The sequence below is a fragment of the Megalops cyprinoides genome, chromosome 2, assembly GCF_013368585.1.
Source record: "Megalops cyprinoides isolate fMegCyp1 chromosome 2, fMegCyp1.pri, whole genome shotgun sequence".
In the NCBI taxonomy this organism is placed as follows: Eukaryota; Metazoa; Chordata; class Actinopteri; order Elopiformes; family Megalopidae; genus Megalops; species Megalops cyprinoides.
This window is the reverse complement of record NC_050584.1, coordinates 43,522,511-43,538,116: the sequence shown is the minus strand read 5'-3', so window position 1 is coordinate 43,538,116 and position 15,606 is coordinate 43,522,511. Positions and strand designations below refer to the sequence as shown.

Genomic DNA, 15,606 nt, shown 5'->3' with positions numbered 1-15,606 from the left:
AAGATGGTGATGCTAGTTGCTGACACTTTTCGCTAGATAATTTCCATTGGCTATCAATTGCTTCAGCGGAAAAAAAAACAAAAACTAAAATGAATTTTAATTGGACTTATGTCTGTCCATCATTCTTAACCCCACCCAAATTGGCCGACAGACAGTGTGACAGTGTGGTAGGTTGAGAATTTAGTTAGGTATGTTAGGGCAGGAGAGTGGGGTGCCTGAGGGGGAAGAATCAAAAGCCGTGGAGACTTTTGGGAGTTGTAGTTGTGTGTTGTGACGTGCTTAAAGGAACCCTGTCTCATCTGGGTAACCTAAAACATAAACACAGGCATTACAAGCGGCAAACACGTGATACTTTCAGCCTAGTTAGTGTGTAAAACAATAGTAGGATAAACTAGTAATTATTCGTCAGAGAAATGCTGAAAGCATACTTTAAGGAAGTGTTTAATAAGGACATCAAGGCAGACTATGCTAAATTGAAGAAGCAACAGTAAAACCATGCAGTTGCAGGGTACAATGGCAATGACCCACCCAGGACCTGAATGGGCAATATTTCAATTAGAAGTCCTGGTCCTTACCACTAATCCACATTGTCACGCAAACTAGACTACATTTCGACACACTACAAATACAGTGGATAGCATCTTACCAGGCATGAGTGCAATATGCTGATATGTGAAATACAAAAACACAGTTTTGAATTTAGTTACATAATATCACTTGGGGGCATCAAAAACAATGGTTGCATATACTAATATGGGAGGATATTCAGAGTAGCAAAAAATGTCTCAGTGTTTTGAGGGCAAAGGATCCAGATGTAGTTAAGGCAATGGGTAATGACATCATACACTAAACCAATAATATCTACAGTCAGTTATGGATCTGGTTAATGCATTACTCAAATAATGAGGGCATAACTATTTGTCACATTGAAATTCATATAGAAAATCCCATCCCAATTCTAGAACAATTACTGTAAGATAAATGACAAATACATAGGGCAAAGGTGCATTATAAGGTGCACCATCACCCAAAAACAATTCTTAATTGAAATCTTGGGCCAATGCAAATGGTTAGTTATGCAACATACAATGCCCTCTGTATTTATACAAATCCCTAACAAAGTATGAGCAAAAGCAACTTTTAGTGGCTTGCCTTCAAAAGAGACTTCTTCCCTGCATCTCTGTCATAAATATACCATTCTTGCCTGCCAGTTTGAATGGTTATTTCTGACAATTTGTTACCTGGAGCTCTCCAACTGCTGAGTTTGAACGTACGCTTGCCTCTGCAGTTGCACTTGTCTGACAGCCCAGGGCGAGAAGATAGACATACATCCTCTTCCCAGCAGGGTTACAACGATACTCATAGCTTTAAATTTCATAAAAATGGACACTGCAGAATAAAGTGACAGATTCAGCTTCATGTGAATTCATTTACAGCCATTTCCAACCTTATGCACATCAATGGCCATTTGCCTCCAACCTTCAGACAGCTTCTGATCTTCTGATTAATAATTTTTTATTTCCCTTTACACACCAGGAAAACAAGAAGCATTTGGATGCCTCTATCCAGTTTTCATTAAACTTTCAATAAACTGAATGTGTGTACATTTGATTTGTGTGAATTTTTAAGATTACCAGCCTTTCCAGCCTTTCTGATTTTTAATATCAACATGGTTATATGCAAGGAGCCAGTCTAGGGAGCAAAATTTTTTTCAGGATTCAAACAAACCCGATTCTCCACTTGTAACTCACAACAAAAATCTGAATCAGTCCTTGTTGATTCATACATTTTATATTGGAAAAACATAACAGCCACTTCCAAGCTATTAAAAACATTAATGTGTGACTAAACTTGCACAGATGGCAGACACATAATAAACACCCTCAATGATACATGCCACTACAGTTCCCAAATATTACTACAGCTTTGACGTAAATGTACCTCCTACTTATGTAAACACATGTGAATGTTTTAATCACTTCCTGGGACACTTTTTATAATATCTATAATATCTATCTATCTAACATATTTCAATGTTGATATTAATATATTAATATGAAGATGAGAGTTGATTTTTTGTTTTAAAAAAGTTGATTTATTTTTAAAGTTGTTCAGATACTCTCAAATATCTCACTTGGTTAGAAAAAAGTACTTTCTACTGGAGATGAGATTCAGTATCCAGTATCAGTCGTCTTTGAATCACATCCATTCACAATGTTCTAGATTTTATATCAGCGTGTTTAAGACAAAAGGGGATTGAGAATTTACCATCTGGGAAATGTAGAAAAGTACATTTATTCTGTAATAAGTCCATTCCCATGCTTGAACTTGGTTGGTAAAGCTGTCTTGATGTTTACTTAAATCTCAAAAAGCACAAATCAATTCTTTCCTGTGGAAAATAAGGAAGCCAGCAAAGGTAAATTAAACATTATGAGACTTTGCAGCATTAGAACTGCAAGTTCTTTGGAAAAAGATTTAATGTTTATTTAAATAACAGTGATTCTCTGTATAATTCCTTAATACCATCATGCTGTTAAATTAATTTTGGTACATTTCCATTTGTAGTCAAAAGCCAGGTTGGCAAGAGCTCTCTAAATCTTTAATGTAGCTTCCAAAGAATATCATATTTAATATGAAGCTGCCAATATGTACCAGGCATCACCACATAGTTCCATAATGCAGACTGAATAGAAATAATGTTCATCCTGATTTAAACTACAGACAAAATAACTATACTTTGTGTTATGTCTGCATAATGTAAATAATAGTAACATTTAAGTCTACATTTAAGCCTATGAGGTTTCATGCTCAAGATATGGAGGTGCTTTGCCCTTGACTGCTCAGTAAGATAGCACCATGGTCTTCAATTTGATGAAAGCAAGAAATGGAAGCCAGAGAACAGAGGTGAGGACTACCAATACATTAGCATATTTTGGGAGATTGAAGAGCTGTCATGTGGGGGCATTCTGAATAGCCTGAAGTGATCTTGAAAGTCTTTCAGGGCCAACTAACTTGAACAACATTGTGAGAGAGAGTGAGCTGATCAGCAAGAGTAAACCTGAGGTTCTTGTTGTTTGAAGAGGAAGCATTTCCAAACCATCTAGGAGAGTAGCTGTGTCTTGGAGATACTTCACTTGAGATGATGGTTTGACAACAAATCTAAACATATGTGCAGAGAAACTTGCTAGTGGGGAAAAGTAAAGTAATAATTGAGTGCCATCAGAATAAGAGTTAGGAAAAATATGGACAAAAATAAAACAGCAAAGTGTTTTTAATATAATATAAGAAACAGAACAGTTCTAAGTACCAATCCGTATGGAACTCTAATTGAGAAAAGATGAGAGGTCAAGAGATAGCCTCTCCAGTTGACTTGGTTAGAATGATCTGAGAATAGCAGGAAAACCATTCAGGGCAGTATTGTCACCCCTGCTGAGGTGGACAGGTTCTTTTCTACAGTGTCCGAATTCAGCAGCAATACCCAGGAAGACCATGAAAGAGGAGAGGAAGTTTGTTCACTAGAGTTGCATATTGCAAACTTTCTAGCAAGCAATGGAACCAGGTAGCTGTAACATTGCGTTAGAATAATAGAGTCAATAAAGTCAATAAAGTCAAGTAATGTTATGTTCAATCCAGTCAACGATGTAGGGATAGGATTGTGATTAGATGATATAACGGAATCTGCAGTATTCACAACATCATGACCCCAAGTAAATACTATGCCTGCCTGGCTGTCGCTAAACAGTGAAAGAAAATTCTTACACCTCGCTGTTTTTGACCGCACCCGTACCATCATGGAGACAGTTGCCTGGCGACAGAAGCAGCGCCGTTGCTGCGAAGCCGAGGGAGGAGGGGTAGGGGTACGGAGAAAGATGTGTATTTTTCCACTTCATTCAAAACTCATGGTAGCCTGTGGGGCACACTGTAGGATCAGATTTGTAATACCTTACTAATTTGTGACAACCTGCAGTTACAGTTTTAGCACAGTTATGTGATTTTTTTTTCTATATGCTTACATAACCTGTGAATATTAATTGAGTTCGAACATCTTGCTCTGGTTTATTTCCATCTATTTTTTTCGTAGACCGTGCAGATACTGTATGTATGGCACGTAGCATACGGCTCTAGTCTTATTTAAATAAGGGGGTGGGTTAGGTATCCCTGTTTTGTGTGATTGTGGTCGATATTTATCGGTATTTTAATAGCCTAATCAAAAGAGAACAAAACAGAAACCTTTCGTGCTTTACATCTTGGGCCACATTTTAGATAATTGATGCAAAGAAACATACTACTATGGCAATTCATTGAAATCATTCATGAATTGAGAATACTTGTAAAAAAACACTTAAAATAAGTTACCAAATCGTAAGTCCACACTGGTATGCCTGTGGATGAGCCTCGTTATTAATGGTCATTCTGAAAGCATTTTTGTTTGGCTCTCCTTCATCAACATCCACTTCATTCAGCAACAGGAACACTACCACCCTATTGGCAGCCTATAGCAACAGTAATGTCTCCATAATTGGTTTAAATACCTGTTAGTCAAATAGAAGGGGGCGGGTCTGTGAGTGCAGAACCACAAGGGCAAGCGGATAGCAGAAAATGACACACGAGCACAGTTACAGTAGATGCTAGTAGATAAGAATGTGTTACTAAATACCTGACATATTCGCGATGACAGTGGGTTCATCAAGATGTCAGGAACAATATACCCTTAACGCACAACGTTTGTTCATTTAAACGTAGCCTATATATTTCATTCCTTTCGACAGTAACATGTAAACCACAGATGGAGATACAGGCACCAAGTACAGCGCAGCAGATTCCAGTTAAATTAGATTACTGGATTGGCTGCAACAGATTATAGCTCGTCCTTTTCCACAACGCTTGGTTTACTGTGTCTTGGAAAGGTGCTAAACATTTCTCACCTGCTGGAATAATCATCACAAGGTAAGATTTAACATTCGTTGGTTACAAACGTTACATTATTTCGGAATTAATGGATTTTAAATGAAGGTTTAAATTGATGCAATTTAAAATGTAAAACAGTATATTAAATGAGCGCAAATGTCAGTATTAAATATCTAACAGGGAAGGCAACAATCTGTCTGGTATGTTGCGTTCCTGCGCAACACACTCACAGATGGCTAAATATATATGATTATCCTATTATATTTTTTGTGTCACATTGGTAATGTCAGCATTATTATGACAACAAATTATATCTATCAAACTGAAATACAGTGACCGTTTAAATACAGTTGCATTTTGTGCCAAATGCATATGGGTGAAGGGCTGAATACCATTCTGGCATTTGCCGACTATTTGCTGCATCAGTTATTCGTCTGTCTTTCATTCAAATACCAGCGACTAGGGTCGAGTCTTTGTTGTGTGTTTTACTGCATTGTAGGTTGACAAAAATTTTTTAACCTCTAAGTCAATTGATGGTACACACGTGAAAAACATTCTTTTGCTAGTTTAATTCGTTTTTCATGAATGTTTTATGATAAGCCTTGAGTGACCCAGTTTTAAATTGCTAGTCAAAAGGTAATGATGCAAAATGAATTAAGTGGAAAAATTTCATTTTATAACATATTTGTATACCAATGGCATGCTATCATTTAGGATCTGCTTTTATGAAGTTTATTTCAAATTTAATTTGTGATGGAGTTGTCACTGTTTAAGAAACATTGATTAAGATTTTTTTCCAAAAGGGTCCTTGAATAAGATATATTGATTCATCGTGTTAAATTTAATATTACTACAATCACTCGTGCAATACCTGTTTTGTTAAGATTCAAATTGATCAGATTGATTAACTGACTGTTTAGTATCATGGAAGTGGATAGTTAGTGACAGTTTATATTTCACGTTAAGTAACACTTTTAAGGTGGTCTTGCTATACTGCACACAGTTTCTATAAAGGCGAGCAATTAAGTTCAATCACAGCACAAGCTTCAGCATGTGAAATTAACATTCTAACTGCCTGGCTTAGTGCAAGGGCATATATTTAAAACAATACCATTATGTTTCAATTAAGCAAATAGCAGCCACTGTTATTATAACTAAAAGGAGTGATGGAAAACATTAGATTATAATGCTCAAAGGATGAATGGCATTTTTAACTACAGAGTCAATGAAATATAGGAACAGATGAATTTGCTATTCAAACCTTGGGATAATCCATCCACATTGTTTAGTCTATTATTTCAGTTTAACTCCATACTCCATACATAACATTTCAAAGGATAAACGTTACTTAAATGCTTCTTGCAATAACTTCTACACAAATCAGTGAATAAACACATTCAGATTGGCAACCCCTTTCATTTGAAGAATTAGTGCCATTTTACATATTAAGTCTATATAATATATACAATGTTTTCATCCTGTGATAACAGCATATCCATTCACAAAGACAGACAACAAGTAATAAAATAGCAATATATTGTCCTTATGATAACATACTTTTTCACTGTCAGCTGACTCACATTTCAGCATGTCCAATACAAAGCAATGGACACACATGTACCCAAGTTATTAACATGCCTTATAAGCTATGGCCATCTATCAGGCAATTCTGAAAAAAAAATGTGCAGCAGCATCCCACACACTTCCTCCCTCTGCCTCTTTTAGATATTTCCGCTCTAGATCAATCAATCAGATGTTACAAAGCCAAGCCTTTCTCCCTTTTAAAAATAAACTTAACTGGAAAGTAAAAAGGAATGGTTGACCACAAATAACAAACCTTGTGACAGAATACGCCACCGTAGAGAAACTCAGTTTTTCACTCTAAAACAACCTTTGATCTCTTTACTGAAAACTGGGCCCCTTAACTCAGCTCTCTTTGGGAGAATAAGCATAAACATGTTGCAGTATTTATGCTTGTGTTAGCCTTTTTTGTGTACATTTTATGACTTTAAATACAAAAACCAATTCCTGCCTCTGTCAGTTTTGTACTAATGTGATGCCGCTATAGTGATCCCTTTCCCCAGTTATGTATTATACTGATATGAATGTCGCTTGTGATCTTGTGTTGCACAAGGGAAGATGTAGCAACACAAAGCCCAGTTTAGTTTAGATAAAACCAATTCTATACCCTGGCTGTATTTTTCCGCTGAATTGTGGTACTCGTCACTAATCATTGCATTGCAGGTTATGAGGTTATGATCATCTCTGAACATTAAAGGCTTATGAAATGAATACGGGTGCAACTACTTTGGACTAACACTCCCTAGACTCTTTCCTCTTTATTTTGAAAATGCTATGAAAATAGGAACACATTGCTATCATAACAAGGAAAACCATGAAAATACACTGACATGAGACAGCAGTTATCTGTCTTATTCCGATGATTGCAATCCTCCTAGATATGCAGCATGGAAATGATGAGCATACATTAAATGACTTCCTAAGACCATCCTAATGAAAGTCTTCATTTTAGATAAGATGTGATTTTATTCAATAAACACTGCTGACCCATGCAGACCAGAGCAGTCATAATACAATGTATAATGCAGTGATGAATTGCTTGATCTAGATTTGCTGATTTTTCTCTTGAATGTCTATGTGAAATGATATGATTGTGTTTGTTAGTTTATTTCTTTGAATATCTTGCTGATACCATCCTTATCTCTCACATTGACATTTAGGTCAGGAAGATAGCATCTTAATCTGCCATAATCCCAAATAAACCACTAAATAAAATATGTAAATCTCAACTCCAGTTTCCACTCTTGCTGTCTCTGGTGGCACAGGCAGAAACTCCAGATCGATTTGTGTGACCGTTTGCCTGCTGTTCAAATGAATCTCAGAGGGGCGCCCACAATGCACCATCAGCCTACAAATGTCAGGCCTGAAAGAATGCTAGAAACATGATTATCAGCAGTAGAGGTCTCACCAGTCAGGTCTCTAGTGTCAGCAACAGGCCCTTTTTGTGTATCATGTCTTGATCCAAGCAACTTTCTTCCGGCATCATTCCTAATGTAATTCTCTCTGTTGTCTTGTTATGCAACAGATTTGTGGTTCATTGTCTAATCCTGGAAAAAGTGGGCCCCTTATTATCAAAACTGTATAAATACAGGCCTGAGGGAGAGAAGGGATTTTTGCTGGGTGGAGGTCAGACCATGATATCAAGGTAATCGATAAGGTTGCTCCTTTAAGAATGTAGTATCCTTGCTTTTCATTGGGAATACAGATGCAGTGGCACGCATTACTGTCTACTGAGAACGGGAACCCATAGTTCAGTTAAAAGATGTAAAAGATGCAGAAAATACACTGCTGGCGTTACATTATAAACCCATCAGTTCAGACAGGGTTTTCACTTGCCACTTACTGATGACATTCTATCATGTAATCACAATGACTAATGACATTCTGCCCCCAAACACTTAAACTGAGCCAACTGAGTTTCTGTTTGCAAGCACAAACTTATATAAAGGCCCTTCAGGTTGTGCTGCATTACCAACTCCTTGAGATTGTTAGTTGATGGGCATTCTCGCCTCTTCTTATTGGACTACCTTACAGGTCTTATTTTGAGGAAGACCGTTTTCATTTAGAAACAACATACTGTACTTGAAACAGAAGAATAATTCACCTCATAAAGGCCAGATCCATCATCACTGACTAATCTGCTGCTGTATTTGGCTGTCCTGTGTTAGAGGCATTGATTAACTTTTCTACCTTTTTAAAACTATTCCTGATTTGCCTAAGGTACAGTGAAGCCTTCAGTATTGGCTTTATGTTAGACCTACACGTTGTGTGTGTGTGTGTGTGTGTGTGTGTGTGTGTGTGTGCGTGTGCAGGAGAGAGAGAGAGAGAGAGGGGGGGGGGGGGAGGAGAGAGAGAGAGAGAGAGAGAGAGAGAGAGATTTTGAAAATGAATGTTTTTAATGTCTTTCTGGCCGCTGGGGTGATATTGTGCCTGGTGCTTGAATCTGTACCATGGGATTTTGCATTACACATTTAATTGCCAGCTGAATGGCCTGCTTTAGCAGTGGGAGCAAAGACCTAGGAGCTTTATTGCACTTCAGACACAGAAAGGTAAAGCACATGCAGAGCAAGTGAGAGAAGAAAGTTCACAATAGAACTGCTGCACTCAATACACTGGATAATAAGGGAACATAGGATAAATGTTTAAGGATAGGTAAGGATCATGGTGTAATTACAGCATCACGCTAGGAACAAATAAAAATGATGGGTATTCATGGGCTGGTCTGCTTTGTTATTTCATCTCAATGCTGACGATTCAAAATTATGTGACCCACCTCTGTATATGATTAACAACATCTAATTTAACAGAAATAGATCATAGCCAAGAGTGTACATTTGCTCATGGACTACCAGCATTAAAAGGTTTAGAGCAACTCCTGTCACAGATTTTCATGGCCCATTGACAAGTCTGCTGAAGAGGTGTTTTGTGGACTGCTTTGAAAATGAATAATTTATAGACAACTTCCCCTGGTTTTGAATAATATATAAGGATAGAATGAGGAATATGGGACACCATAATAGAAAAGAGGTGATATTGACTGGGAGGGGTAGATGGGAGAGGTTCTTTGCTTGCATAGTAGTCCCATTAACAGCTCTTTCTGTCTGATTGAGGCTCTGCACCAAGGAGGCCATGAATTGAACAACAAAAGGGACATGTTATTTATTAAGGGAGGATATTTTTTCTTTGTGTGGTACTGTTATTCTTGGCAACTACTTATAATCAGTACTGCTCTTTACAGCCTTACCAGCAAACCTTAGTCTGGATCACAAAGTTTCCGCATCTCAGGAATGGTTGTGTCAGTAAATACATTGAATCAGAAATGGTGGCGGTATACATATTTGTATGTTCACTTGCAAGGGATATTGATTTTCTTTTACAATTCATCAGGGGGCATTATTCTTTTATCAAAGGTTAGAGAGAAAATATCCAAGGCAAATGGTGTTAGGCAAGAACCCAGTCAGCACAGACTGTGCAGCTGAGACAGCGTGTAATGCAGAGAAATCAGGCGTGTGCAAGGAAATGGGGAAGTGGTGGTAGCAACAAACAGAACTGTTACATTGTTCACTGTAATCCACTGTCATCCTTGCTGGGCAGGAGAAGAGGAGAGTCCAAGACTTGATATGTCTCACTGAAGTGAAGTTCAAAGCTGACTGGATCCAAAATTTTACATTTTTATGGATAGCAGATTCAGACATCTCATTGCCAGACCACTGTGGCTGACATCTTGTGTTCTGCTTGTGGTGTTGGGAGAATTAATCGGATTAAAAGGGACTGGGGGACAGGAAGGGAGCACCATGAGGAGCCTTGCCAAGCATCTTTAGGTGGGGGGTTAGAAGTAAATAGATAATCCCTGGTGGAGAGGAGCAGCTAGTTTTGTCACAAGGCTGCTTCATTTTTCCAGAGCTATTTAACACAAGAAGAAACTGTATTTGGATTGAGCACAATGTATCTGCTTGAGTGGGTGTGAAGGGGGTGGCAGAGATTGACATCGGTTGTTGTGAAGAATGCAGTGTGGTTACGGTGTTTCTAACTCCTCCTTTATTTGTCAAAATGATGAAAAATAAAAGTTGCATTAAGAGTTTACAGATTCCAGACATAATGGACAGAGTCTTAGAAGAGGATTTCTGAAGCAACCAAATTAAACTGGAATTTGGATAGTCGATATTAAATTATAACTTAAATTAGCAGATTGGTTCCAGTTTTAAAGAAAATTATTTTGTGTTCGATGAAATAAACACCACAGATAGTCAGTTGAATATATCAACACATAAAACCAGTAACCATTACAAGATTTATAAATGCTTTGTACATCCAACCACTTTCTTTCCTAATTGTGAAACCACTGTAAGTGTCTAAGCCTTTCCCTGACTAATTGCCACAATGTAAGAACACAGAAGAATTGGCATCCCATACCTAAATATCTCCCCTAGAAAGAGGTTAAATGAATAGAACTAATTTAGTCATTTCGCTATTGATGGCCCATTAAATGAAGGAGGTGACTAAATATTCAAAAACATTAATCAAATACACTAGCTGAATTAGTCATGATTTATATAATTAGTGGTCATGCTTGTAAGTGACTGCTTAGACCAGAGCTTTTATCTAAAACTGGGAATTTCACAAGTAATGCCATGCAAGATTATTCATTTTTAGCAAGTTTCTGCTAGTCGCCTCATTTTTAAACAATTGCATTGAATTCAGCTCTGGAAAATGGAGAGACTGAATGTGTTAGAGCTGAATGAAACTGAACCAAAACAACACTATGCACTTCCCCCGCTGAGAGAACTAAAGCCAGATTATCCATGAACGTAATCCTGACTTCATTCAGAGCCTCATTGGAGGCTGCAGTCTGAGCTGTCTCCAAATGACTATATTTACATGCGTGGCATAAAAAACTGTTTTCAGGTTGCTGTGATTCATATTGAACTATGACTGGACACTACTAATTTGGCATTTTAGAATGACCACGTAGGCATAGCTAAGCCATACACCATTACTGGTCTGTTCTATTAATACTCATCAGTTGTCATGTCGGAGGAAGAGGGTTGTCTATTTATATTCTGCTTCTGGGGAAACATGGCCAAGCTTGGGTTATCCCTTACTATGGACCATCTTATATAGGGGCTCTACCGTGTTAAGGTGTAAATTCATACTGGACAGTTTTATTTTCAGTTTGGCATATGTTGGAATTAAAGGTTTTGAAGATGTCAGTTGTCTGAGAATAGCAATTAAGTGCTTGATGTGGAAGCATGAATGCAAGACATGATGGGAACAGAACTCATTAATGAGGAGAAGACTGAAAAATGTGAATGATTTTTCATGTGCTTATTATTGTAATTCAGTCCAGTTTAAATTTGTTTATATTCAACATTATATCTGAAGGCTGGCATTGGAGGATGGAGCTTTTGCTTGTGATTCAGATAGAATCACTGTAATAAGTGCTTTGGGAGATGCTACCACATTGGTGTTTCCACACTCTGATTGACAGCTCTGAGAGTGAATACATGCTGGGGGAAGAAGACATGCTGGGGAGGGTTGCAAGAACACCATATGCTTATAAATCTGAAATTAAATATCAGTAAAAAACTTAATTAGTTTCATACACAGGATTTAAACAACTGCTTTATGTCTGCTTTTGTGTAAGTATGTACATGCATACATTTTGGATGTCATGACATAACTGTGTGGTGTGATAACGTGACCAATGTCTGCTTTTTTGTCTGCAGGCAAGCACCATGCTGACAAGCTTTATGGAGGGGATCCTGTGCTGCCTGACAGGAAAGTCCGCCAATGTGGTGGTGCCCATCGAGACCTCAGAGCCAGCAGATGGCTTTGAGTTCGTGGAAGTGAAGCCAGGCAGGGTGCTTCGCGTGCGACACATCATTCCAGAGCGGCCGGCAGTGACTGAGCAGATGACAGGGGAAGGGGGCAGCGTTCACTGCAAGCGCAAGATCACTGTTTATCGCAATGGGCAACTGGTCATTGAGAACCTAGGTGACATTATGCAGTCTGAGCTCCTGCACTGTCAGAATGGTGACACAGAGCCCGGCAACACCGTAGAAGTGGAGCTCTCGGACTATAACAGCTCTACCACTTCTACGGTGACCCCTGACCCCAATGCAGCGCCCCCACCTGGACAGCAGCAGCAGCCTCCGCCTCGGCGGCGACGGCGTAAGCCAAAGCGTACAGTGGTGATTGACTGTGAGCGGAAGATCTCCAGTTGCAAGGGCACTCACTCTGACGTGGCACTATTCTTTGTGCATGGGGTGGGAGGTTCACTGGATATCTGGGGAAGCCAGCTAGACTTCTTCTCCCGCCTTGGCTATGAGGTCATCGCCCCTGACCTGGCTGGACATGGAGTCAGCTCTGCTCCCCAAATTGCTGCTGCCTATACTTTCTATGCTCTGGCTGAGGACCTGCGTGCCATCTTCAAGCGATATGCAAGACGGCGTAACATTCTCATCGGACATTCCTATGGGTCTGTGTTCATATTTATGTGAATGTCAAAGCAAAAGTGCTTAAAAAGCATGAATGATTTGGCTGGAGTAATTAATTACAGAAGGAGTAATGGCCCATTATCTAATTATTCATGAAAGCATGCCAGAAATGGGCAACTTCAGTATTTGAGGGCCAGAGTCCTTCAGGTTTAGAATTACCTTTCATTAACCAGATTTACACATGGAGCACCCTGCCTTACCTTCCTGTATTTTTTTCAGGGTGTCTTTCTGCACCTTCCTGGCCCATGAGTATCCAGAGCAGGTTCACAAGGTGGTGATGATCAATGGTGGAGGTCCCACTGCCCTGGAACCCAGCCTGTGCTCCATCTTCAACCTTCCTACCTGTGTGCTGCACCTTCTGTCCCCTTGTTTGGCCTGGAGCTTCCTCAAGTAAGTGTTCAAACCACAAAAACAACTATGCAAGATTTTTAATTCACAATTTCACATCCACAATATCTTTCAGACTGAAATTACTTCTACAGGAACCGTACAAGGAAGAAGTAATTGTAGACTATTTAATCATGGTCATCATGACGCCCTTTGCCTGTCTGCACCCTTCATTAACGTCTATGTCTTTGTGATTGCCAGGGCTGGGTTTGCCCATCAAGGTGCCAAGGAGAAGCAGCTTTTGAAAGACGGAAATGCTTTCAATGTGTCGTCCTTTGTTTTACGAGCCATGATGAGTGGGCAGTACTGGCCAGAGGGGGATGAAGTGTATCATGCAGAGCTCACAGTGCCAATCTTACTGGTGCATGGCATGCATGACAAGTTTGTGCCCATAGAAGAGGACCAACGAATGGCAGAGGTATGCAGTAGCTTACAAGAACAGCTTTTAAACCTCAAGTCATCTATTTTTTCCTTAACAGAAGGAGCCATTACTTTACAAAGTCATTTATTGTTCATACCCATAAAAAGCATAGTATGTCAACTTTTATAAATAGTGTAATATCATACCTTTGATCCTACATTTCCCATAATGCAGCAGTAATATGAATTCATGAGCTAAGTTAGAGCTTCAATGGTTGGTGTACTGTAGGGAATGCCTGACACTGTCACTGTCTCATTACAGATACTCCTCCTGGCCTTCCTGAAGGTCATTGATGAGGGCAGCCACATGGTAATGATGGAGTGCCCAGAGACGGTCAACACCCTTCTGCATGAGTTTTTTCTGTGGGAGCCTGAGAGCTCATCCACTGGGTCCAAGCCTAAGCAAGAACCTGATAAAATTCTTCCAAATAATGTTGAGGCCCAGCCTACAGCAGAAAGCAGGCACAAGGACAAGTAACCAACAGGGATTATGTTTCCAACCAAGTCAATTCAGTGGCTTGTTCCATGGCTGGCTGTGCTGGGCATATCTGCTCGCAGGCTGAGCTGTTTTAAAAGAGCCAGAGTCTGAGAAGGTCACAGGAGGCTACAAGAAGCTCCAAGCTTGAGCTGGACCTGAATTCGTGCCACAGGAAATGTACAGGAAGTGAAGACAATAGGAACGGAAAGAGCCGAACACAACCTGAAGGAAATCAGGGCAGCTATGGTGGTGAAGGTTTGTTGTTTTAAATCACTCTTCTTCATGCAGTGACTTGTCTTCCCTGTGGCTTTGCCTGTGACATTATCTGGAACCTGAGAGAAATGTGGAGTCTAGGGCAGATGAACACACTGTCAGGATGTGAAAGAAAGATGAGAGGTTGTGAGCTGGTGAGTAGGGTCATGGTGGACGAGAAAACAGTAACATTTGCAGCGACTACTCAAGGGTGGGTAACTGGGGTTTCCTTTCACGATTCTCCTCTGCTGGCTTATGAGTGGCTTTGAAGTGATGGTGATACTGCAGGTGCAGTTGAGTAGCTCTGTTGGTAAGAAATGTATCTGTGTCACTCACAGTTATGGAAGCACAGTGCCCATTTCTGTTAAGCTTTTTTCCCTCTTTTCATGTGAAGAGATCAATCCATAAACTCAGGCAAGGCACCTTCATGCAGGAGGCGAAGTTAACAGAAATAATTTTCTATGTTTACTTGATTGCATTTTTAAAGTAAGGTGGAAATATTAACATCAACTTAACTGATACATGTAAGTTGTTATTCCTTAAAATGCATCATGTATACCAAGGCCAAATTGGGCTTGCTGCTTAGAGGCAAATGGACCACAGAAGTGAAGGAGAAAGCATATTTGTTGCACACTGAATATACTATAAGTGGAGTGGGGATATGTATCACTACACTCTTCTCAAATTGCAGAGTGATTTTTACTACGGTTATGATCTTAGGTTAGTGAAGCACAATAATAAATTAGAAATTATATATTTTTGAAAATGAGTTGGAAGTTGTTTGTGATTAAAAATGAATATGATACATTCCAACCAAAAAAAACTGAACATAATTCAAATAATTTGAATATACAACTAAATACAGCTGTTACAAATTTCTCAAGGGTATATGTATTGAATACATTTTCAGTCTGTTCATAAGAAAGATGTACTTCATAAATGCAGAGTTACTGGTTGTTTAAATAAACAACTCCAGGTATGTCACATTCATGTCACTCCTTTAAATATAAATGATTAAAAAGGAAAGTATTGAATTGGGAACCTGGGAAGGTCTACACCTTAACAAAGAGAAAAGTAGTGCTT

The 15,606-nt window shown here is 39.1% G+C and overlaps 1 protein-coding gene across 1 annotated transcript; it reads left to right on the top strand.

Annotated features, from left to right (window-relative positions):
- Positions 1 to 4,592: 4,592 nt before the first annotated feature.
- On the top strand, positions 4,593 to 15,248 carry abhd8b (abhydrolase domain containing 8b). The gene is made up of 5 exons (XM_036522363.1): positions 4,593 to 4,947; positions 12,216 to 12,967; positions 13,206 to 13,376; positions 13,575 to 13,791; positions 14,056 to 15,248. Exons 2-5 carry the CDS (start codon positions 12,225 to 12,227, stop codon positions 14,269 to 14,271), a joined length of 1,347 nt encoding a protein of 448 aa, XP_036378256.1. The 5' UTR covers positions 4,593 to 4,947; positions 12,216 to 12,224; the 3' UTR covers positions 14,272 to 15,248.
- Positions 15,249 to 15,606: the final 358 nt, after the last annotated feature.

Bases quoted from the DNA above. Each gene is read 5' to 3' on its own strand.
- abhd8b (XM_036522363.1), top strand. From the start codon at position 12,225: ATGCTGACAAGCTTTATGGAGGGGATCCTGTGCTGCCTGACAGGAAAG. The intron at 13,377-13,574 runs GTAAGTGTTCAA...TGTGATTGCCAG, and splicing joins TTGGCCTGGAGCTTCCTCAA to GGCTGGGTTTGCCCATCAAG. The intron at 13,792-14,055 runs GTATGCAGTAGC...GTCTCATTACAG, and splicing joins AGGACCAACGAATGGCAGAG to ATACTCCTCCTGGCCTTCCT.